Below are 26,184 nucleotides of genomic sequence, written 5' to 3' on the forward strand. Positions count from 1 at the left end.
TGAAGAATATCTGTTAAATATATTAAGTAAAAGAGACCTGGCTTATGTTTACATTTCATTTTTAAATTGACCCCTGTCTAGTCTATAAATGGAAATGGGGAAACACCAGTGTTGTAGAAATTTTAGGCCATGTACAGTGTGTGGCAAATCTTGCCTGTACCATTTCTTAACTCTGCAACCTTGGGGAAGTTATATTCCCTGGGTGACACTTTCTTCATCTGTAAAATGGGAATAATATCACCTATTGCCTAGGGGTGTTTTCAGGTGAAGTGCTTAGAGTAGTGCTTGGCACTACTTACCAACCACTTACCATTTCAGTATCAGGTACTTATAGACTTTCCCTTAGATGTTTTTCTACCTGATTTGGGTGAACTTTTAGCTGTAATTCTGATCTATCTTTATGTTCAACAAAATCCTTATACCATTGCTCATAAGAAATATATAGGAACAGTATAAAATGCTTTTGTTTAATGTTCTTACTGATGGTCAACTAGCATGTCTTAGCAATCAGTTAACTGTTTAGATACAAGTTTTTATCCTACCTTCCCCTTTTTTGAAGGCAAAGTTGGTCTTTTTTAGTTAGGAATGAACTAAAATAAAGCTTGATGTCATATATATTTATTTGTCAAGTTAGGACAAGTTATAATTCGGTTTCTTGCATCCTGATTTTTAAGATTAAGATGAAAAGAGGCGTTGGGCATGGTGGCTTATGTCTGTAATCCCAGCACTTTGGGAGGCCGAGGCGGGCCATAACCTGAGGTTGGGGGTTCGAGACCAGCCTGACCAACGTGGAGAAATCCTGTCTCTACTAAAAATACAAAATTGGCTGGGCATGGTGGCGCATGCTCCTCCCAGCTACTCGAGAGGCTGAGGCAGGAGAATTGCTTGAACCCGGGAGGCAGAGGTTGCGGTGAGCCGAGATTGCACCATTGCACTCCAGCCTGGGCAACAAAAGCGAAACTCCATCTCAAGAAAAAAAAAAAAAAAAAGATGAAAAAAGGGTTAAGACTAGTAAGTAGGAAATGTAGTTTATTCAGTAAATTATCGCCTCATCTCCTATGAAGAAATTATCAATGGTTTGAATGATTGGTCACCTGTCTTTTACTCTAAACTTTCACAGGTTCCTGGTATCACGGAAAAGCCAATCCTACCACATTTTCTTTTGTACTTATATATATTTATACTTACACTTAAAAAAAATTATAGGGAAATTAGTATGTTCTTTGTCAGAGTGGTCAGATAGTGTCAGTTAGGCATACTCATGTTCTAAAAAGTCTGTAATCAGTGCTCAACACTGCCTTGATTTTACCCGCCCTGCCTCCCCCTCTCCTTTTTTTTTTTTAGCTGTAATGGAAGACCTTTCTAAACCTTGCCATCATAAAAATATGATCTGATAGCATAAACCCACAATTAAGAGTTTCCAAAATTTTAAACTGATCATTAGGCGTTTTAAAGACACACATACAGATAAAGCTGTTTTTTTTTTTCTTTTCAGCACTCACCTTTGCCCTGGGTACTCTTCTTGTATGTGTTTCCATATATCTCTATGGATTACCCAGACAAGACACTACATCCATCCAACAAGGAGAAACAGCTTCAAAGGAGAGAGTTATTGGTGTGTGATTTTAGCCTCACGTGAGACTCCTTTTAAGACTAAACCATTTGAATTAAACTAGAGCCTTAAGTCAATCTCAGCAGGTAGCATAAACAAATAAAAAATTAACTATGGCATAAGAATGAAGATCAGTGCTGTTATGTGGAAACAACAACAAACAAAGCTATCTGAGTGAACTGCTAATATAGAAACTTAACATAGACCTGTTTGGGGTCTAACTGTTGTTTTAGAATGAAGGAATTTTATTATGTGTGTATATATATAATTTGTAAATAAAAAGTATGGAGGTGATACGGTGTTAAAAAAAAATCATGGTGAGGCTACAATACTCAAGTAACAAGGTTTGGGACAATGTCTAAGGGTTAAAGTGCCAAAGCCATCTCTGTACTAACTGTTCTCTTGTTCAGGTACCGGGGAGAAGGATGACCCCTCCTTATTCTCCAATTCATGTATAGTATTTTGTTCTAGCAGCATAAAGACCTAGCTCTTTTCTTACAAGAGGCAGAAACAAGACAGGCTAGTTCATAAACAAACTGAATGTGTAACTTCTCAAAATGAATCTATTTCATAACTCGGACAATAATTTCTAGGTGGTGACCAAGTACCCCTTTAGTGCTATATTTGTGCCATTCATTATCTGGTTCATTTTTCTTTGCTGTTAGATGATACACGTTTCTTCAAAAAAATTTCTAATGTCACTTTTGTACTTTTTTAAATAAAGTATGTTTTAACTGTTGTTGGGCTCTCAATAATTTGTGAAATTTCAGTGTTTTCTATAATGTTAATGGGGAAATTCAGCAATAAACTTTATTTGTATGAATTCTGTTTAATCACTTTATATTATAGATATCACCATTAAGATAATGCACTTTTATTTTCTATATGTAGAATTGTATCGGTTAGGGTTCTCTGGCTGCAAATCAACTCTGGCAAGCCTTAAGCAAAAAAGAATTTTTAAGAAGGTCCACAATCAGGGCTACAGGCGTCTAGGTTCTAAGAATTAATGAACAGTCTTTTCAGCTTTTGTAAAGATTTGGCTTTACCCATTACTGTTCCTGTATGGTTTCACTCACGATTCAAATACTCAGGAAGACACTACTGATCTTGGAAGGGGAAAGTTTCTTCAAACAAGTAGAGACGGATATTGGATGTGTAAAACATGTCCCTACTTTACATTTTTATCCCATGGCTGGTTTATGCTAAGAAAAATTCAACACTACTTTTAAGTCGAAAATTAGCTCTCTGGGAGCTAATTCACTTAAATTGGAACTGCAAGGCTGAATCTTTCCTAGGACTAAGAAGGTAAGCCATAATTGCTAATATGAAACAATTTCCACTCTAACTAGAGAAGCTTCAGTTGTGCTAACTTGCTAAATAGACCGTCACTGGTATTCAAAAGACTACTATTAGCAACATTTAGAATAAATTATAGCAGACCTGAATGGAAATGCTGGCTGATGAGAATGGCCGTACTGATCAAACACATCACATCCTACTCTTGTTTCCTAAGCCATGCTCATGTTATCTAATGAAGCCACACAAAAATATGAAGATACATGAAGGAAACTATAAGAAACTCCATTTCAAATTATGGTTGAATTAATGGACATTTTACAAAAAGATCCTAATTTAATGTCTTTACAAGTAATTCCTTCCTATTAAAATGTATTTAGTTCCTAAATTCACACACAAAGAGTTACCTGTGTGTGTCTGTGTGTGTGTGTGTGTGTGTGTGTGTGTGTGTGTGTGTGTATATATATATATATATATATATATATTTATTTTTTACTTATTTTTCTGAGACAGAGTCTCACCCTGTCACTCAGGCTGGAGTGCAGTGGCGCAATCTCGACTCACTGCAAGCTCCGCCTCCCGGGTTCATGCCATTCTCCTGCCTTAGCCTCCCAAGTACCTGGGACTACAGGTGCCCGCCACCACGCCTGGCTACTTTTTTTGTATTTTTAATAGAGACGGGGTTTCACCGTGTTAGCCAGGATGGTCTCGATCTCCTGACCTTGTGATCTGCCCGCCACGGCCTCCCAAAGTGCTGGGATTATAGGCGTGAGCCACCACGCCCGGCCCTGTATATATTAACTCAAAGGGAAGCACAAGGTCTATTGTCTCTAGGAGTAGCTGTCAGCTATATTGACAGAATGATGCTTATTTTTGATCTCCCTATGTTTATTCCAAACTAGCCACAATTAACAAGAAAATTGATAACGTTTTCCCCCCACCAATTCTTTTATTTCCTGAAAACATTAAATCATTTCAGTTATAAGAATAGTTTCTGGAAGAATAACGTGGTAAGAAACTTCAAGCCAAAGTTTAAACTCAAATCCTTTAGCCCCATTAGACCACAATGCTTTGGGTTTAAAAAAACTCAATGTCTATTTAAATACCTACTGACCATGAGAGAATTCAGATAACTTATTTATTCAAGGATAAAGACTGAATAACTTGACAAGTCACATTTAATATAGATTCTGACACAGTAATAGTTTAACTTTGGCTGGGTGTGGTGGTTCATGCCTGTAATTCCAACACTTAGGGAGGCCAAGGCGGGCAGATAACCTGAGGTCGGGAGTTTGAGACCAGCCTGACCAACATAGAGAAACCCTGTCTCTACTAAAAATACAAAATTAGCTGGGCATGATGGCACGTGCCTGTAATCCCAGCTACTCAGGAGGCTGAGGCAGGAGAATTGCTTGAACCCAGGAGGCGGAGGCTGCACTGAGCCAACATCACACCATTGCACTCCAGCCTGGGCAACGAGCGAAACTCCATCTCAAAAAAAAAAAAAAATTAAATTTATTCTGAACAGCAAGTCATCCCAGAATAGATAACTAGAATTCATTTGACATTTTAAAAGCCATTTTAATGGAAATTACATCCTACATACAGGTGTTATTCCAAGAAGTCTCATTCCATTGGCTAGGACAGAACGGACAGCTTTGAAAAGATGAAGTCTGGCCTACAAAATAAATCAAAGAATGATTTAAAATATTCAGTAACAGGAATGTATTCAATACATGAGAATGGTTTTAAAGGTTATTCTCTCTAGTTTAAAGCAGGAATAATATGTCCAAGTGCCCTAGAGTTACTATAGGCAAGAGAAGATAAATTCCTAGCACCCCTTACAATAAGACGTGTACATAAAGTGTCATGGAGTGGGAGTGATAGTATTATACAGTATGGCTTCAGATAAGGGGAACTTATCACTATAATATTTCATGTAGGAAAATGTGCTTCATAGTCAAGTATGTTGGGAAGTATATAAACATTGATTGTTACAGCCTAATGAGCTAAGGAAGTACACTACTACAGTTGAACAACAATGCTATTTTAGAAAAATTTACAAGACTGACTTAGTAATATTAGTCTCAGGAGCTAGGGATTATACAGAAAACATTCAACATAACGTACCCCAGCCACTTCAGGAGGACTATCTTTTATTTGTAGTGTTTTGTGTGCCACAGCTGCAAGATGACTGAAACAGGAAGAGAGAAATCACGATAGTACCAGCAGTAATTTTGTGTTGTAAGATATGAGCTTGATAACTAATCTTACTCCTTCAACTTAATAAAGCCCAGAACCATTAAAGGATGTATTCAAAATTGTAAAGTTGAAACTGGAATTCAAAACTCAAGCTTTAGATCTTGGCCCTATTCTACTACTAAGAGGTGGGCAATTCTTAAGATTATGATTTCGCAGGGCGCAGTGGCTCACGCCTGTAATCCCAGCACTTTGGGAGGCCGAGGCGGATGGATCACAAAGTCAGGAGATCGAGACCATCCTGGCTAACACGGTGAAACCCCGTCTCTATTAAAAATACAAAAATTAGCTGGGCGTGGTGGCGGGCACCTGTAGTCCCAGCTACTTGGGAGGCTGAGGCAGGAGAATGGCGTAAACCCAGGAGGGAGAGCTTGCAGTGAGCTGAGATCACGCCAGTGCACTCCAGCCTGGGCGAGAGTGCGAGACTCTGTCTCAAAAAAAAAAAAAAAAAAAATTATGATTTCATTGTTAATTTTACAAATATAAAGAATCCTTTTCTAATCATTTTTCCTCATTTAGGCAGCCTACAATCCAATGTATAACACAGCATGGCCTTTCCCTCTGTACAGTGAGATGGGTAGACACTAGTTATCTATCCACTCTCCACCGACACTGGCCACTCTTCTTTAAAGCATCTTTTTAAATTTAGATATGGCAGCAAGTATAACAATGTGCCGGAGAAATGATACTTAAGACATCACTTTTAATGATAAAATGACATAAGACTTTGTATATTAGCTGGGCATGATGGTGCGTGCCTGTAATCCCAGCTACTAGGGAGGCTGAGGCAGCAGGATCGCTTGAATCCAGCAGGTGGAGGTTGCAGTGAGCCGAGATCACACTCCAGCCTGGACAACAGAGCGAGATGCCATCTCAAAAAAAAAAAAAAGAAAAAAAAAAAAAAGACTTTGTAGCTTCTTCACCTCTATATGTCTTAAGTGTCATTCAAAGGAAGAAAAAAATCCTTACATAAATCTAGAGAAGACAAGCTAAAAAGTATAATCACGAAAACAGTCCTGATAAGTGTCTGATTTCAATAAATATTGAGTAAAAGCAACATTTCCTTTATTAAATAGCTTTACAGAAGATACAGCTGCTGCTATACAAGGGTGGACTCAATTTTGATTTCAAGCTGCTAAAATAGACACCATGAAATTGTCATTAAAGATTAGAAAAATTAAGTTTTCTAGCTTATTTTTCTGTGCCTCTGCTTAAAATCCCTGTATGGATCTCACCACCCCAAAAATAAGTTTAAATGCCTCAGTACATGGCAAACAGGTTTATACATGCTTCATTCACCAGCCCTCCCAGTACAATGCTTATGGATCCTTTAAAATGTATTATTACGTTCTTGCTCAACTCTGGGCTTTTTTTTTTCTTCCCAGCCACATTCCTTCTGATTAATATCTCCTTTCCTCTGAGAAGCCCTCTCTGATCGCTCAAGGCTGGGCTGGTTGCCCTAACACCATCTCTTATGCTCACTCTAACGTAACACATGCACTGTGCTGTAACTGTGTAGTTGTCAGTTCCCATTCTCCAGTCTATAGTGACAGTACCTTGTATCACTGAATGAATGAAGGAACATTAACTGCTAATTTATATAGATGATGCAATAATTCCTGTAACTAAAAGCACATCAAATTTTAGGCCAAGGAATTTGTTTATAGGAAACCTTTAGATGAAAGAAAGGTCTCAAATGCCATTAACACCTGACAACAGGAAGATTATAAAGTACCTTAAAGTTAGAAGGTAACTGACGATATGCCTGGGTTGAAGGTCCTGAGATGATTTATAAAGCACCTCATCGAACCTAAAAGATGACAGGAACAGTGAACAGGAAAAGACTGTACACGTTACACTAAGACATTAGACATTAAAAGATTGTGAATATAAGGTTGACTCGACACGATTAAGAGTAGAAGGTATGGCCAGGCGCAGTGTCTCACATCTGTAATCCCAGCACTTTGGGAGACTGAGGTGGGTGGATCATGAGGTCAGGAGTTTGAGACCAGCCTGGCCAATATGATGAAACCCCATTCTCTACTAAAAATACAAAAATTAGCCAGGTGTAGTGGCACGTGCCTGTAGTCCCAGCTACCTGAGAGGCTGAGGCAGAAGAATCACTTGAACCCGGGAGGCGAAGGTTTCAGTGAGCCGAGATCCAGCCACTGTACTCTAGCCTGGGCAACAGAGCGAGACTCTGTCTCAAAAAAAAAAAAAAAAAAGAGTAGAAGGATATGAAAAAAGCGTGTGTACATTTGAAGGCAAAGGAACATTTTTCTTCCAAATTCTTTGATGGCAGGGACTTTCTAAATCATCTTGCTATTTCCTAGACCTAGTCCACAGCAAAAACTTAAATCATGGCTGGTGAATGTAAAAAGCCTCCAGCCATGTTTAATATAAAATATAAATTAGCAAAGTCTACCCTCAATGCTAAGAAAACCTAGTTGGCTTATTTTTCCTTACATTCCCTATTGTACATGTGAGTAAATTTTTCTGATCCCAGGAAAGAACCACTGACTACTATATGGGAAAGAAAACCGCCTTGTTCATAACCATCCACATCCCTTCTTGAGACTAATCTCTGGCATGTTTGGCTTCACCAACAATGCCCGTCAGAGCTAAAATGTGTGGGTGTCTTGCCTAGCATGGGAGCATCAGATACATATATGTATTTGAGATTGTGAATCGAAACCAAGAGGCAAATGAATGAATTACGGTCTCTGGGAAGCTGCACAAAGGCAGGTATTTTCCTTCACTTGTCACAGAGGGCAAGAAGATGCTCTTTCTCAAACTAAAAGGTTATGCTTTTATAAGGCTTTATGTGAGCTACAGGCAGCTAGACATGTGCGCTATTCATCAGTGATAATATTCTGAAAACCCAAAGACTGTCCACCTTGAGCACTGGCTTAATCTATGCCCTCTGTCCTCAAAATGCAAATAATCACTTTTTAAGGCATATCTTTGGGAAAAGTCTAGAGGCAGAAGGCAGCTAATGGACTGTTGACTCTACTGGGCAGCAAAAATGCTAATAGCCATTTTGATAAGCAGAAGCACACTTGATGATCCCTGGAAAACATCATACCTGAGAAGATGCTGAAGAATTGAAACAGACTGTGGCTCTTGTAAACAAGCAGTGTTGAAGTCATTCAGGTACCCACATCCAAAAGTCTCTTCCAAACTTATCAAAAGTTTAAAGTTAAAAACATCAAAAGATTAAAAAGTCATACAAGGGCACAGAGCTGCAAGTGATGAACATCACCTTATAATACACAATTTTGGTCTCCTTAATATAGCCCTAGATTTGATGCCAACACTGTTTAATCTGATAATTTTTCCTAAATCTATTTCTTTATCCATACACAATGGAGGTAACAGTATATTCTTCGACAGGGTTATTCTGAGGACTAAGATAATACACATAAATGTATTTCTAACATAGGTGCTCAATAAATTTTTTTTTCCTAAAAGAAGGTCTACTCTAGTCAGATCTGAATAGAAGATATTGGAAAAGCCCAGAAAACATGGCCTCTGGTCTTAGAATCACAGGACCTAGCCTAGGGAAGGACAGTGCAGCACAAGGTTTCCCTGCAGCCTCTTCTCACCTGTGGAGGCGGGCGTGTGTGTACTGTAGGAAGACTCCTGTGTCCCCACGACTCTGGAAAACACGATCCCAGCTGAACTTGTAGTCAGATAAGAGTAAACCTTTGAAGTCCTAAAACGACAGAGGAAATCTTCACTGCTGGGATTTGCTCTAGTACCAAACAAAAGGGCCTTACAGATAGGAGTCTTAACAGACCTGAATAATGAGTGCTGCGAGCCCAACCCTCTCTGCAGTCTCTTGTGGGTTCTTGAGTTCTTTAGTTGCTGAAACAGACAAAGGCAGCTATCTTTAGTCTACATGACACTGCCAATCATGGATCCAAGTGAAGGTAACATCTGCCAAAAATGTATGCTGACAATCAAGAACAGATTCAGAATGAGTAATTCACTTTCCTAATTTAGGCTATTTTACCTTTGATAATGACATTTCCCCTGCCTACATTAAAGGGAAAGAAATCCAAATTTATTTATTCAAAAGATACTTGTAGGAAAAATAAATTCGGATTTCTGATTATATATATATATGTGTATGTGTGTATATATATGTGTGTGTGTGTGTGTGTGTGTATATATATATATATCTGATACTTAGTTTTCCAAGGGTGAAGTTTGTTAAAGTCATAAGGACTTGTGACTTGTATCCAAATTGTAACATAGAAACTTCATGTAACCACCCAGACAACAGAATGACAATGCTCAAGCTGTTCATGAAAAGAGGACCAAGGTTACAGCAATTCAGATTATTGAAGAGACCAATTCCTGTGTAGCAAATATAAAAATTCTGGCACCTCTAATTAGTGAAAGGTATTTCTGACAAAGTTAGTGACACTTCAATGGAGGGACAGACATAATAAATCACACTGCCCAAAGTCCAGAATAACATAAAAGTGGCATGTAAGTTATGACTTTAATAAGAAAAAACTGAATTCACTCTTAATTGAAGCCATGTTCTGTAGCATCCTTAATTGAATCTCATTTAAAACATCTTCCAGGAAAGTGACATCTCCTCTTCGAGTCTTCATTCCCTGTACTACTCCAAAGGGCACGTGCTGGCACCTACAAGAGTGAGCATCTAGTTAACTGAAAGCTAAACAAGAGCTGCTGCTGAAAGCATATAATACCTTTCAGAGAGTGGTTTGAACTTTAACCATCAGAGCAGAGTTTTTAAAAATTAATAAAACGAAATTGATGTGATTTGTATGCTACAAAGGACGTTAAGCACAGCTTCACTTTATAATTACCAGCATGTGATTAAACTACTAGTTGTCTTTAGGAGAAAAAGGAGATGTGGATTAAGAATTTTGAAAACTAAGCCACTGAGAGCAGATAACTAATAAAAATACAGTTATTTAATGTTTATAAGGTAGAAATTATTATAACCAAGATGTAATACAAAAATCAAATCTACTTTTCCATACCAGTATCTTGAAACAAAGAATTGACATTTGAATGAAAAACTTTAACCACTAGGTACATTTTCAGGCTCAGCCGACCGTGCACAGACAATTAAGAACCATGCAGACATTACCTTTCCGCCCAGTCAAATCCCATGATCTTCAGCATTTGGAATACTTGCTGAAAATGCTTTTTTTGTCCTTTATCTGTCTTGGGAAGAACATATATATAAAATAAAAGAATTCTGACAAATTAATGTACAAAAATAGGTTGGACTTGAATCAAATTGAGATATTTGAGGTTTGACAGACTAAAGTCATTGTCAATTGATATGTTTTAACTAAACACAAAGAGGATGCCACAAGAAGAGTGTCTAAGTGGAGTGCTCTACAAGGGAGGGAAATAAGAGCCACAGCACTCCACCGAGTCAGTAGGAAATGTGAGCTTCAATCTTCTGAGTATTCTATTTAAATTTCTGCCCTCCCAGCTATTATGACCCTGGTCTCTGAGACCAAAGCTAAACTCTAAATAAATATTTGATGGTAACTTTCTTCTAAGTGGAAAGGAAGGTTTCACATGATAAGGAAAGGGGAAAAGATACTAGAATACCACTCAGCAATAAAAGGAACCAACTACTGACACACAGGACACCTGGATAGTTCTCCAGGGCATTCATTATACTGAGTGAAAAAAGCCAATTTCAAAGGTTACATATTGTATAATTCCATTTATACAACATTCTTAGAGTGACAAAATTGGCTGAAGAACAGAGCACTGGCTGCCAGGGGTTAGGATTGGGTGAAGGTGTGATTATTAAGTGGCTGACCACGAGGGAGTCTGTTTTGTGATGGAACACTTCTATATTCTGAATGTGGTGATGGTTACATGAATCTATACATGTGATAAAGTCTCATAAAACCATACCCACACAAACATCTACAGGACAGTACATGTAAAAGCTGGCGAAATTTCAGTAAGGTCTCTATCAATGTTAATTTCCTGATATTGATTAAAGTACTATCAATCTATGGTTATGTACTATCTTTGAGGGGAAACACTGTACTATTTTAAAACTTCTTAAATTACTTCAAATAAAAGTTATTACTTTCAAATAAAAGTTATTTAAAACAACTATTGAGCCCAAATCAGAATTGAAAAATAAAAAACAAAAAAACTTGGCATTATAGTGACCTGTATATATTAATTTCACACAACCATTTTACTGATTCAGGTAATTTTTTCTTGCTATGAAGCAATGTAAACTTTTTCATTTGTAAGTGTTTAAACTTTTAGAAGTTGCCCACTTTAAACATACTTAATGTTGACTTCTCTCTGTAGTTTTCCATAGTTTTTCAACATGGCATCTAATTTCTAACTCTGTAGTATTCATGAGTTAGAGATCATAACTTTTTGTTCTGATCACTTACCACATATATCATTGTATCAAAATTATACTTGTCCATTCGATCTATAGCAGCTGCAAGATCTCTGAAACAAAGTGGCCATAAACCAAGAGTTACTAAGCAGATCTGGGTAATAATTGGTCTTACCTATTTAATAGCAATGAGCATTTTCTAATTAAGAACTTAAATTATCCCACAGCCTGAGGAATTCCATCTACACTTAGATAATCCAAATATCATGTTTTGATATAAAATGATAAAAATAGGTTTGGGAAAAACAACAATAAAAACACTGGGAAAAGCAAAACCTAAAATAAATATAAATAAATAAAATTAATATATAAAAGTTCTACAACAAGTAGTAATAACAACTAAAATAGCTCTGGGTGAAGTGTCTTGTAGATAAATGTTTTATGATTAAGTCTCTACTAAAAAGAATCACCTGCTACTTCTCTGCAATATATTCTCTTAATGAACATATTTAAAATATAGATGATGTAGTAAACAGGTATTGTCTAGATACTCTATTAGTATTACTAAGGACTTTCAAAGTCTTGGGTCAGTCGGGCGAATACCTTCTAATGCATTTAAAAGACCATAAAGTCGGCCAGGTGCAGCGGCTCACGCCTGTAATCCTGGCACTTTGGGAGGCTGAGGCGGGCGGTTCACGAGGTCAGGAGTTTGAGACCAGCCTGACAAACATGGTGAAACCCCGTCTCTACTAAAAATACAAAAATTAGCTGGGAGTGGTGGCGCACGCCTGTAATCCCAGCTATTCAGGAGGCTGAGGCAGGAGAATCACTTGAACCTAGGAGGCAGAGTTTACAGTGAGCTGAGATCGTACCACTGCACTCCAGACTGAGCGACAGAGCAAGACTCCGTCTCAAAAAAAAAAAAAGACCATAAAGTCTTTTGACAGAATTTCTATCTCTTTTATCTCTGATTAGATACAAATATCTAGTTTGCATATGAAATAATGAAAAACCATAAAATTTCATAAACCGAAATTTCAAGTCAAGGATTATGAAATATTAAAGTTTAAAATTAGAGCTATTTTTGATTATATATGATACTAAAAAGATTGAAAAAATTCCTCCATCTTTTGAAATGTTAGGGATCATCAAAATGTCATTAGTACCTATCTCATGATCCTGACATTCTCAATGGAGGCAAAAACTGGCTAATTTTTGTGTTTTTAGTAGAAATGGGGTATCATCATGTTGGCCAGGCTGGTTTCGAAATCCTGGCCTCCTCGTCCTCCCAAAGTGCTGAGAATACAGGCAAGAGCCACTGCATATTTTTTGTTGAGATGGGTCTCATTATATTGCCCAGGCTGGTTTCACACTTCTGGCCTCAAGTGATCCTTTTGCTTTGGCTTCCCAAAGTTCTAAGATTACAGGAGTGAGCCACTACAGCTGGCCAACAAAAAATCTTATTCTTCATGCATAAACCACAGATATGCATATAATATATACAGAGATACAGAATATCTGTGGGATAAAATTTCATGAGGATTGGCAATTAGGAAAAATATGGCTGAAAAGCTTGCTTGGAGGGATTATAATTTTAAAAATGTTGAGAAACACCTGTATAGCAGATTATCACAAAAATGATGTCACAAATAGACACCTGTTATATTTTTTTGGTTTGAGACAAGGACAAAACAAACGCAAACTTTTTGATTCAATGAAAAAACAAAAAAGAATAAGAAAAATTTCTAGGTTGAGTTTGTAGAAACTGAATTTCAAAGCCAGAAGAAGTGCCAGGTCATTTAGTCCAGATCTCTCATTTCACAAAGTAGAGAATCATGGCCCAGAGAGTTAAATGACAGTCCCAGGTCTCAAGCCTCACACTCTGCTCTTTTCAGTATTCTCCTGCACTTTTGCCTGCTATAACAACTTTCATTTACATCCCCCACATAAAGGTATTCTGTAAGAAACCCACTAGAAGGCAGAAGCAACTGACATTAAAGCAAAGTGAAAAATCAAACATTTCAATAAGTGGCAAAAAGACAATTATTTTCAAAGAAAAAGAGAAAGTACAGGTGGTAAGGTAAATACACAGAAAAGTCTACATCTAATGACAGCCTGAAAAAAACACCAAATCAGGATAGTTGTACAGACTTCATGTCATAGGGCCCCTTTTCTGACAGGATGTTTCTTTTTCCAAAGAAAAATACAGGCGTTGAAAAACTGACACCTAATGATAACCCAAAAAAGACACCAGACCGGGATAGTTACAGAGCCTCTGTTCTCAATGGATACTTCTTATAACCACTGTGCAATGGTTTATTTATTTAATCTATCTAGCAATAATTAGTTGATACAAAAAACTTTTCTAATATATGTATTTGCTTATCTAGAAAAATAATGTACCTCTTAGATATATAAGCTCTTCTCACTTCCTAATCCCAATTGCATAGAATTGGTAAAGAGAAATGTCGAAAAGTAATAGAAGGTAAGAGATGAATTTCCTAAGGGGAACTTAAAAGACTTCATTGGTTGCTTAAAGTTGTTTGGAACAAATTATGGTAGTTAATATAAAACAACAAAGTATCATGACTTTATGTTACAAAAGTGATTTGTGACCTAATAGAAAATTCTGGCCTGGGAGACACTTTTGCCAGCAGTGCTTCTCTTTCCTATTAGCTTTGTCCCAGAAATAAGGGTGCTTGATAAACCCACCTCTTACTGATGAACACAGATTGGCCCTTCCACAAAGGTCAGTCACAGAGATGGATGGAAATAAAAATGTGACACGGCTGCTTTCTCCCTCAGCCTGCTTTACCAAATCCCAATGAGGTCTGGTATTTATGTGCATGTAAGATGTTCTTTACAGCATAGGAAACCCGAGCTAATATGGTCATCTTTTAGTATACATTTCCTGCCAACGTGCCATTGTAAAATACTTTTAGTTGATTATGAAGTACTTTAGTTTTACAGTTTACAGAATAATGTCATTAGCTGTGGAGTCCGATAATGCATAATTAATTGTAAATAGTGTTTCATCTGAAAGCAACAGATTTAGAACAAAATGTTGACCCTCACAGAGGCTACAAACCTGGTTGCATAGAGAGAAGTCCCATCACTTCGCATTACAGTACAAATTGAGGAGGGGTCGCCATTCCCAGAGAGATCTACTACAGCCGTTCCTTTTCTAGAAATGCAAAAAGGTAACTGAAGCAACATAATAAATTCAGACCGTTACAATTTTAATATCTAAAACATTAGCAAACCAGAAGCTATTTTTATTACCCACGTTGCAATGAGCAGTGCCAATTCAAGCTTTAATCAACAATGGAAAAAAACAAGAATATGACCAAGAATCTCTTATGAATGGGTATGATGTAATTAATATTTGGTTATCTTAGCTTTTAAATCTGTAGCTCCAGATAAGGTACTCAGAGATAAAATCTTTAATATACCCAGTTGAAAAATGAGATGCAGCTGCATCGTAACTATGACATGTCACACATTCTCCTTCTAATTCACAGTATTATAACATTCAATATCGGGATAATTTTTAACATGCCACAAAGTACCCAAGTATTAAAACTACAGATTTCTGTCTTTCCTGTATGACCAAAATTTGGAATCTGTATATGACAATCTAAAAATTTTCCTTAAGGACATTACTGAGGATGCTATTAACTATGTTTCACATCTTCCTTATAAATATGACAGGAGAAAGTTTGCTTTGGTACTGTGAAAAGTGACATGTCTCTTACGCAATTGGTTTGCCTCTACATTATAGAGGTCTGGGCTTCTTTCACTGCTATTTCTCTGTTTAGCTGACAGGAAGCTAAAAGCTAAATTAGAAAACAATTAGGCAAGAAACAGAAATAAAAGGCATCCAAATTGGAAAAGAAGTTACACTGTCTCTGCAGGCAACATAATCTTTTTTTCTCAATATGATCTTATAAATAGAAAACTCTGAATATGATCTTATAAATAGAAAACCCTGAAGATTCCGCCAAAAAACTGTTAGAACTAATAAATGAATTTCGTAAAGTTGCAGTATAGAAAATCAACATATGAAAATCAGTAGACTTTTTTCTTTTTTGAGACAGAGTCTCACTTTGTTACCCAGGCTGGAGTGGTGCAGTGGCACAATCTCAGGTTATTGCAACCTCCGCCTCCTGGGTTCAAGCAATTCTCCTGCTTCAGCCTCTCAAGTAGCTGGAATTAGGCGTGCGCCACCACGTCCAGCTAATTTTTGTGTTTTTAGTAGAGACGGGTTTTCACTATGTTGGCCGGGCTGGTCTCGAACTCCTGACCTCATGTGATCTGCCCCCCTTGGCCTCCCAAAGTGCTGGGATTACAGGCGTGAGCCACCGCACCTAGCCAAATATCAGTAGCATTTCCATACACAACAACAAACTATCTGAAAAAGAAATAAAAAAAAATCCCATTTATAATAACATCAACAAAATTAAAATAGGAATAAATTTAACCAAGGAGGTAAAATATCTGTACACTGAAAACTATATAACACTGATGAAAGAAATCAAAACACAGATAAATGGAAAGATATCCTGTACTAATGGATTGGAAAAATCAATATTTTAAAAATGTCCACACTACCAAAAGCAATCTACAGATTCAATGCAATCCCTATCAAAATTCCAATGACATTTTTCAGAGAAATAGAAAAATCAATCATAAAATGCATATGGAATCACAAAAAAACCCCAAATACCCAAAGCAATATTGAGCAAAAAGAATAAAGCTGGGCTAGCTGTGGTGGCTCACGTCTATAATCCCAGCACTTTGGGGGGCAAAGGCAGGTGGATCACTTGAAGCCAAGAGTTCAAGACCAGCCTGGGCAACATGGTGAAACTCCATCTCTACTAAGAAATACAAAAATTAGCTGGGTGTGGTGGCACATGCCTGTAATCCCAGCTACTTGGGAGGCTAAGGCAGGAGAATAGCTTGAACCTGGAGGTGGAGGTTGTAGTGAGCCAAGAAAGCACCAATGCACTACGGCCTGGATGACAAAGCCAGACCCTGTCTTTAAAAAAAAAAAACAAAGCTAGAGGCATCGCACTACCTAATCCCAACATCTACTACAAACTATAGTAATCAAAACAGCATCATACTAGACAAAAACATAGAGACCAATGGAATAGAATAGAGAGCCTAGATACAAATTCACACATTTATGGTCAACTGATTTTTTTGTTTTGTTTTTGAGATGAAATTTTGCTCTTATTGCCCAGGCTGGAGTGCAATGGCTCAATCTTGGCTCACCACAACCTCTGCCTCCCGGGTTCAAGTGATTCTCCTGCCTGAGCCTCCCAAGTAGCTGGGATTACAGGCATGCCCCACCACACCCAGCTAATTTTTGTATTTTTAGTAGAGATGGGGTTTCTCCATGTTGGTCAGGCTGGTCTCGAACTCCCAACCTTAGGTGATCCGCCTGCCTCAGCATCCCAAAGTGCTGAGATTACAGGTGTGAGCCACCGTGCCCAGCCAGGTCAACTAATTTTTGACAAAGGTGCCAAAATAACACAATAAGAAAGGGACAGTCTCGGCCAGGCGCGGTGGCTCACGCCTGTAATCCTAGCACTTTGGGAGGCCAAGGCAGGTAGATCAGGAGGTCAGGAGATTGAGACCATCCTGGCCAACATGGTGAAACCCCGTCTCTACTGAAAATACAAAAATTAGCTGGGTATGGTGGTGTGCACTTGTAATCCCAGCTACTTGGGAGGCTGAGGCAGGAGAATCGCTTGAACCTGGGAGGCAGAGGTTGCACTGAGCCAAGATCACACCACAGCACTCTAGCCTGGTGATAGAGTGAGACCCCGTCTCAAAAAAATAGAAAAGGACAGTCTCTTCACTAAATGACACTGAGAAAACTGCATATCCATATGCAGAAGAATAAAACTAGATCCCTATCTCTCACCATGTACAAAAGTCAACTCAAAGTGGATTAAAGACAAATCTAAGACCTGAGCTGTAAAACTATTAGAGGAAAACACTGAAGTTTTAGCAAAGATTTCTTGGAGCTAGTCCCCAAGCATAGGCAACAAAAGCAAAAATACACCGATGGGATTGCATAAAACTAAAAAAACTTCTGCACAGCAAAGGAAACAACCAACAGAGTGAAGAGACAACCTAGAAGATGAAAGAAAATATGTGGAAAACATGTATCTGGTAAGAGGTTAATGTGAAAATATATAAGGAACTCAACTCAATGGAAAAATAACAACAAAAAAACTAAACCAAACCACCACCACCACCACCACCAAAAAAAACCCAGCTAAAAAGTGGGCCAAAGAAGCCATTATCCTCAGTAAACTAATGCAGGAACAGAAAACTAAATACCACATGTTCTCACTTATAAGTGGGAGCTGAACAACGTGAACACAGAGACACAAGGAAGCAAAGAACACAGACTGGGGCCTGTCGGGGGGTGAGGAGGCGGGAGAGCATCAGGAAAAATAGGCAATGGATGCTGGGCTTAATACTTAGGTGATGGGTTGATAGGTGCAGCAAATAACCATGGCACACATTTACCTATGTAACAAATCTGCACATCCTGTACATTTGCCCGGTAATATAAAAAAAAAAAAAAAAAAAAGTGGGCCAAAGACCTGTATAGACATTTCTCAAAAGAAGGCCTACAAAAGGCTAACAAGTATATGAAAAGGTGCTGAACATCACTAATCATCAGGGAAATGCAAAATTAAAACCACAATCCACAATAAGATATTTCTTCACACTTGTTAAGATGGCTTTTATCAAAAAAAAAAAAAAAAGATAAATGTTGGCAATGATGTGGATAAAAGGGAACCCTTGTATACTGTTGGTGGGAATGTTAGTATAGCCATTATGGAAAACAATGTGGAGGTTCCTCAAAAAACTGACAACAGAACCTCCATATATATGATCCAGCAAACTCACATCTGCATATACATCCAAAGAAAATGAAATCAGTATGTCCAAGTGAAATCTGCCCTACCATGGTTATTGTGACATTATTCACAATAGCCAAGATGTGAATCAACCTTAACAGATGAGTGGACTTTAAAATATACAACAGGTAATATTCAGCCTTAAAAAAAAAAGGAAATCCTGTCATTTGTGACAACATGGATAAACTGAAAGGGCATTATGTTCAGTGAAATAAACAATGCACAGAAAACAAATAATGTATAGTCTCACATGTGGAATCTAAAAAATTATAATCATAGAAGCAGAGAAGTAGAATGGAGGTTACCAAGTGCAGGGAATGGGGAGATGTTGGTTAAAGGCTACAAAGTTTTAGGTAAACAGGAGGAGTAAGTTCTGGAGATCTATTGTACAGCATTGTGAGTGTAATTAACAATAATGCATAGTACACTTGAAAACTGCTAACAGGGTAGATTTTAAATGTTCTCATCATAGGTAAGTATGTAAGGTGATGGATATGTTAATTAACTTGATTTAAACATTTCACAGTGTGCATATATCAAATCATGTTGTGCACCATAAATATATGCAATATGTCATTCATCAATTACAACTTTTTTTTAAAGAAAAAACTCTGACATAAGCAAGGAAACAGAATTCCAGGAGGGATATGCTAACATCATCTCTGATTTCATATGACTTTTCCTGCCCCTACTTCCTGTTTTCACCATTTTCCTCATTTATAAGCCTGTTATAGAATACTTATTTTCAAACACTGCCTTAAATATTTTTTGAAAAGGCAGGGATTTCTTTTAAAAGGTAAAACTGCATCAGAAGACAATAAGATTATATTCCCTTTTTTTCAGTTATACCATTATCAGGTTATATGACCTTAGGTAGGTCACTTGTATTTTCTGTGCTTCAGTTCCCAGCCTTATAAAAAACAAGTAACATCCTTTCTCCAAACCTTAACAGCTTTTGCTATGGCAGGAAAATACAGAATGTGGGAAAGTACTCTGCACAGGAAAAAGCACTATAAAAAATCCCAAGAAAGCTGCACATTGCATTCTGTTGTCCTTACTCAAAGGATACATCAATAACAATTTCAAAGAACAAATAATTTTACCAAAGAATAGTAACCTGATCATACATTGTTTTCAGTAGGAGTCCTTTACTCTCCAGCAACTTTAAGACCTCTTCAGATTTTTCACGATAAAATGATTCTCCTGAATATTCATCAAAATATACTCCCAGACGCTAAAAGAGTTCAGAAACAAAAAGACAAAGAAATGTTAATTGAATCTCCTATTCTTACCCTAAGGCAAAATTAAGGATGCTCTACCACCTGTCACACACATGAACACAATAAAAATTAAATCAAGGGCTGAGTGTGGTGGCTCATGCCCATAATCCCTGCACTTTGGGAGGCTGAGGCAGGAGGATCACTTGTGCCCAGGAGTTCAAGCCCAGCCTGGGCAAGATGGCGAGGACCTCTTTATTTTTGTTTAAAAAAAAAAAAAAAAATCACTCCTCTCCTCAAACCTCCTAATAGTTTCCACTATACCGGTCAAGTCCTCACAATGGTACTGTGCTGTGCAATACAGTAATCACTAGGCCCAAGTGACAATCTAAACTGTTAAACTGGAATTAAGCAAAATTGAGAATTTAGCTCTTCTGTCACACTATTCACCCTTCAAGCCACATGTGGTTGGTGGCTACTGAAGAAGACGGCCACAGATACAGAAGATTCCCATCACCACAAAAAGCACTGGACAGCCCTAGAGAAATCCTAGAATTATGCCCCATATGCTACTAGCTCTTCAACCTTCTCCTGTCGTTCATCTTGCTTACTTACTTCAGTCACATGGACTTCTTTACAAAACTGTCATTCCACCTAAACACTCCATACCTGATCTCCCCAGCTAGCATCTAGCACCATCTAATAAAAACATAGTTGTTTCTTGCTTTGTTTAGTTTGTGCTCTGTCTCTAGGCTAGAATGTAAGGTCTGCGAGAGCAAGGGTATTCCTCTTCTATTCGCTGTTGTATATTATCCCCTACCCACCAAATGTTTATTAAACGAATCGGTTTATTTATTTATTTATTTAAAGACGGAGTCTCGCTCTGTCGCCCAGGCTGGAGTGCAGTGGCGCGATCTTGGCTCACTGCAAGCTCCACCTCCCGGGTTCATGCCATTCTCCTGTCTCAGCCTCTGGAGTAGCTGAGACTACAGGTGCCCGCCACCACGCCCGGCTAATTTTTTGTATTTTTAGTAGAGACAGGGTTTCACCGTGGTCTCGATCTCCTGACCTGGTGATCCACCCGCCTCGCCCTCCCAAAGTGCTAGGATTACAGGCGTGAGCCACAGAGCCCGGCCTGAATCAGTTTATTAACCATCACATACCGGCCTAAGGAAGTGAAAGAACAAAAAATAAATACGAAAAAGTGAAGGAATGCTAGAACAGAAAAGCCAGATAAAAATGAAGTATGAGAATATCACCTGACACTGCTTCAGGATTATTTTGCAGTTCTTTCAGCCCAAAAAACAAAATTTGAGTCTTAATTTTAAATTCACCTACAAATCTATTTTTAAAACACAAGCTTAACATGCAACTTTACTATGCAGGTAACAGCCGAGAGCTGCACCGCATCATGGGAAAGCAGAAGGGAGGGTCAACCAATACCTTGTAAACCCGAATGTACTCTTCAATGCTCAAGTCCCGAAATTTTTGCCACAGTGAAAGTGCTTGCACATCACCCAGTTCCAATCGTTGGAAGAACTCCTGTGCTGCTTTTGCTACACTTTTATCATCTGCTGCTTCTTTATTAACTTGTACATAAACCTAAAAGTACAATAGTACATTAAATGAAGTATATAACAGGTCATTGTTATCTCTAATACGGAAAGAAAGCAAAAAAAAGCACATTCTGAGAATTCTCATTTAAAATTTTCCAAGTTGGGTACATTACAGAGTGTAACTTTTCTTTTTTGCCATAGGCCCTTGGTGAAGCATATAGATCCCTTCTCAAAATGTTTCTAAATTCATAAAATAAAATACACAGGGTTACGAAAAAAGAATTACTCTGAAATAACCAAATAGCCAAAAATTAATTTGTGATATAGTAATGGAGGAAAATACTCAATTTCTGAGAGAGGTTAGGGAAAATAAAGTATAATTTTTTCTTTCCATCTAAATCCACAGATCCCCAGGGTAAGAATACCTCTTTAAGACTAAACTGGCATTTCTTCTGTTTTGTTTTTTTTTTTTTCAAAATGCCATATTATTATCCTGTAACTTTGCTGAAAAAGGTTGAATAAAGTAGGATGGCTCGATCTGGCAAAGAAACAGCTAAAGGATGATTTAGCATTTATTTTAATCAAAGATTTTTAAACGGTTCTCTAAACAGCTTACTGTGTAAAGACCAATAAAATAGATGATCTTGGTAAAAAAGACAGCTTTTGGATAGTTAGTATAATTATACTCTAAACTTAAGATCCTAAAAACTGTGTTGAGCACCTCTTCTGGAGTTTTATTTTGCATCGCCTGTCTTAGCTGGTTTAGTTCCATACTCAGCCAAGGACTAGGGTGGAGCTGATAGTTTATTAAGGGCTCAGGCTTACTCTTCCAGCTCTAGGAATCTGTGTTCCCAATGTAGTTTCAATCATTTTCCAGTCTCCAAAACATAATGTTAATAAATGACATTAAAATATTAATATTATAGTTCAAGTAGTACTGAAGTTATACATATGGACTACAAATATTTACAAATTGTAACTCACTTGCAGGTTGAAACATCAATGATAACTTTACTATCATATTATTTCCAGAAAGCTATTAAAGTCTCATGAAAGCAATAAAAATTGGTGAATAAACTATGAAAAAATAAGGCTTTTAAACTCTTACAATGTTATTATCAAAACATCTGGACAGCAGTATTTGGATAGGAAAAAATGATTTTATTGCTGGAGGACACACTGGCTTATACCCACTAGATACTACCAACAAATGGGACAGGGCATTAAACATCTCTCAAGGTAAAAATGTTTCACCTTTCATAGATGATTTATATCACTGGAATGACAGACTTAAATAAATAAATACTGCTAAATAAAGTTAAAATTACCTTTTTCTTTCCCCTAGAAAAGAGTTAACATAGCAGGTCTGATACTGTTATATTTAAAACATCCTGCTTGCAAGGTTGGCCACTGGCTGGCATCTATTTTTTTTTTTTTTTTTTCTTGAGACGGAGTCTCGTTCTGTCGCCCAGGCTGGAGTGCAGTGGCCCAATCTCGGCTCACTGCAAGCTCCGCCTCCCGGGTTCACGCCATTCTCCTGCCTCAGCCTCTCCGAGTAGCTGGGACTACAGGCGCCCGCCACCACGCCCAGCTAATTTTTTATATTTTTAGTAGAGATGGGGTTTCACCGTGGTCTCGATCTCCTGACCTTGTGATTCGCCCGCCTCGGCCTCCCAAAGTGCTGGGATTACAAGCGTGAGCCACCGCGCCCAGCCTAGGCTGGCATCTATTAACTTAGATTTTTGGGAATGTTTCCACCAACTTAACTGATAAAAGTGGTCACTGTGCCTACACTGTGGATGCAAACAGTACAGCTTAGGCTGAACTTCCGCTTTCCTTCTGGGAGTTTGGGATTTAGGACATTCTAAGCAGAGGGTGCCTACATGACCAACTCTCAACAAAAACTTTGGACATAGGGTATCTAATGAACTTTTGCCAGTGGACATTTCACATGTATTCTCATAATTTGCTGCTGGAAGTATGTGCACCTTGTGTGATTCCACTGGGAAAATTTGGGAGTTTGGAAAGCCTGGTTTCCTCTGGACTTTACCCCATATGTGCCTTTTCCCTCTGCTGATTTTGCTTTGTATCCCTTCATTGTAATAAATCATAGCCACAAGTAAGACTGTGCTGAGTTCTGTGAGTCATCTGAGTGAATCACTGAATCGGGGAGAGGGGTGGTCTTAGGATACCTAACACATCATAAAAAGGTGATATTTATGTAGTCCTATTAGTAAGTCCAGAATAATACATACAATGTCAGTTAGAAAACAAAGAAGATTTTGATAAAGTATAGGAAAACAAAGAGGGTCCCCAAAAGATAGTAAACTGCAGACTTCTTGACTTTTGAATGACCCAGCCATTGACAACTGCTTAACAGTCCAGTATACAGATGTTAAAAACATAAATATATATTCACAAGTGTTTTTTTATTCTATCTCACACACATACGTACATGTGCACACAAGTTATAAGCAAACATATGTAAAATGTCCTTATTTTCACAAAAGAGTTTAGTTTCTTTTTTTCCATAAAGCCTTTCTTCAGGGTGAAGTTTCTTTGTTTTTAAATCTAGGACTTTAAACTCAAATAACCAAACATTTAAAAATCTATCATGCATTATGATATAACTACTTTAGAAAAAACTTCACCAGAATCTTCTCTTTCTTAAAAAATAGAATTAAAACAAAAAGCCCTTAAAACGTGAATATTCTTAGTATTTCCGCAATATGTAGTTATAAAACAAACATTAGTGAAAATCAACTGACACTATCAAAGAGAAAAGCTTTAATAAGCACTTCCCAATATACCTATAAATGCACAATATAAGTCTATACAGTTACCATGAACCTTAACCCTTGGAAAGTACGCATTTTGAAGATATCTTCATTTTAAGGCTAAATTTAGACACAGAGATAAAAAGGCAATTTTAAATTTGGGCTTGATAATAAGGCAGCATGGCTTAGTAAAGTTTTTGAGGATGGAAACACAATTTTTCTCTTAAAAGAAAACACAAAAACTAGTTGTGTTTCCATTAGGGAATAAACTAAGTGTCTTAGACTTCCTTAAAAAAAATTAACATTCCCTTTTCACTATTTCTAGATGTTGGGCCTGCCAAATAGTGTAACATTTTATTTTGAATTTAACTGAGATAATTACAGTAAGCTCTTGGGCTGATCTGCCCAAATATAAAGAACTAAGCACGAAAATTAAAAGTAGTAGGCTAAGCCTTTCTTATCCCTTTAAATTTGATCCTAGAATACCATTAGCTACATGGGCACACTTTAACTCCTTGACCCCACTTCTAGCCATGCTTGTCTTAGAAATACTGAGAATAACTGCTAAGGATGGTTAGCAAAACCTAGAAACCACAGACCCTTTTTTCATATATTTATGTCATCTTAAAATGCACTGAATTTTTACCTAGTTTAGAAAAGAACATGTAAAAATATTCATGATTACAATTTGAACAACTTCATTGTTTAATGCTGTTTCATGCCTTGATCAGAAATTTCTTAGCTGCTAGTTGATTCCGAACATGAAATGAAAAATTAAAGACATTCAAATGAGTTTATATAATTAAAATTGAAAATATCAATACTGTAAACAGTTAACAATAAAGCCAAAATGTGGTAGGTAAAAAAATAACTTGAGCTAATTCATGAGTTATCAAATTTCTCCTTCTTAATACATTATTAGTAGAATATAAACTGTATTTCACCTTCCATTCATCTTTTCATATTTAGAATCTCCTACTTTTACTCTATGTATATATACAACCACATTCATTATATCTTACATCTTTATTCAGGGATGATAATTATTAACTCCTTGTAGAGCACTACACACTAGCACCTAATAAACGTTAACATTTCTCATGCTGATAAAAGTATTTTTTGCACATTTCAATGGTGTCAGATATTTACTGAGCTATTAATCTGTACTTGGTTCTTGCTAGGTATTTCAAAACTCATTCTAAGAGGAAGACTAAGAGGACAATGACACACTTTAGTGTTGTCTCAAACAAGCAGAGAAAGTAGAAAAGCAAGCAGTGTTGGGAAGGGACAGCAGGGAACAATGGCCAGGTGTAGAAACTGCCAGGATAGAGAAAGAATTACCTGGAACGGGGAGGAGATGGGGAAGACTTCCAGGAGGAGCAGAAGCTAGGAAGCCCCTGGGGTGGTGCAGGCCCACAATGGGAAATGGTTCACAGTGTGTCTACATAGCGATCTTGTCTCTAGGCCTGTGGACAGGGCAAGGACCACCAGCTAACGTCTGTCACACAAGAAGAGCTGCATGCCTCCAGGCATCACATAGATTGGATACTAAACATGTAAGAAACCAGTGTGCACTGAAGACAACAGTCCTCTAGGACTGCCCTAGGAGGCACATAAGAGCCTTGGGAACTTTGCGTGATTTAGTAGGTGGGAAATTCTTAACAATGACTTACACTGACTCTTAAAAGTGATGGCTGGAATCAGATTTTCTTACACTTATAATTTAAAAACTATTTCTTACATATAAATGTTATTAAGGGACAAAATTCATACTAGCCATAACAGTAACATTCCCTGGAAAAAGAAACGTAACTTAAACAATGATGAAATCTTGAACGCAATTTTTCACAAAATAAAAACTTCAACTGCATAAATATCCCTACATATGACGAGAATTTAGTCTTGAATTATTTACTTAAAGTTGAGAAATTGGAGACTCTGAAGTTAGGAAAAACATTGTCTCTTGAGGGATACTAATTCCGTGTTTTTAAAAATGAGAGCAAGTAAACATTATCACTCACTGAATTGGTGCTTTGATCTTGTCCTATTTAAAAAAATTTTTTTTTGCCTACTGATATGGGGAAGCTCAGGGTCAAAACTACTATATAATATTACCTAGTGATACATTAACCCCTGACTTTCTATTTTTC

General features: G+C 37.4%; 2 protein-coding genes across 12 annotated transcripts in view; one reads left to right on the forward strand and one right to left on the reverse strand.

Moving 5' to 3' along the window:
• SLC35A1 (solute carrier family 35 member A1) overlaps window positions 1-2,351 on the forward strand; it is a 39,856-nt gene extending 37,505 nt beyond the window's left edge. For 4 of the 5 annotated variants that reach the window (XM_055258113.2, XM_055258152.2, XM_055258132.2 and 1 more), the window contains one exon: window positions 1,496-2,351. In XM_055258113.2, coding sequence (XP_055114088.1) covers window positions 1,496-1,623 — 128 coding nt within the window. In that variant the 3' untranslated portion in view covers window positions 1,624-2,351. The remainder of the gene's footprint in view (window positions 1-1,495) is intronic. The other variant, XR_010116054.1, reaches the window with a different exon arrangement.
• Window positions 810-26,184, reverse strand: part of RARS2 (arginyl-tRNA synthetase 2, mitochondrial) — an 81,896-nt gene continuing 56,521 nt past the window's right edge. For 4 of the 7 annotated variants that reach the window (XM_055258040.2, XM_055258054.2, XM_055258081.2 and 1 more), the window contains 13 exons: window positions 21,145-21,303; window positions 19,612-19,718; window positions 14,629-14,724; window positions 11,593-11,653; window positions 10,299-10,375; window positions 9,702-9,826; window positions 8,967-9,034; window positions 8,773-8,882; window positions 8,253-8,348; window positions 6,903-6,977; window positions 5,039-5,102; window positions 4,515-4,586; window positions 4,033-4,399 (listed from right to left, as the gene is read on the reverse strand). In XM_055258040.2, the coding sequence (XP_055114015.1) occupies window positions 4,295-4,399; window positions 4,515-4,586; window positions 5,039-5,102; window positions 6,903-6,977; window positions 8,253-8,348; window positions 8,773-8,882; window positions 8,967-9,034; window positions 9,702-9,826; window positions 10,299-10,375; window positions 11,593-11,653; window positions 14,629-14,724; window positions 19,612-19,718; window positions 21,145-21,303 (1,215 nt within the window). In that variant the 3' untranslated portion in view covers window positions 4,033-4,294. Of the gene's footprint in view, window positions 967-4,032; window positions 4,400-4,468; window positions 4,587-5,038; window positions 5,103-6,902; window positions 6,978-8,252; window positions 8,349-8,772; window positions 8,883-8,966; window positions 9,035-9,701; window positions 9,827-10,298; window positions 10,376-11,592; window positions 11,654-14,628; window positions 14,725-19,611; window positions 19,719-21,144; window positions 21,304-26,184 lie in introns of those variants that run through there. The other 3 variants (XM_055258047.2, XM_063619158.1, XM_055258063.1) reach the window with 3 other exon arrangements.

Source organism: Symphalangus syndactylus, chromosome 2 (assembly GCF_028878055.3).
Source record: "Symphalangus syndactylus isolate Jambi chromosome 2, NHGRI_mSymSyn1-v2.1_pri, whole genome shotgun sequence".
NCBI lineage: Eukaryota > Metazoa > Chordata > Mammalia > Primates > Hylobatidae > Symphalangus > Symphalangus syndactylus.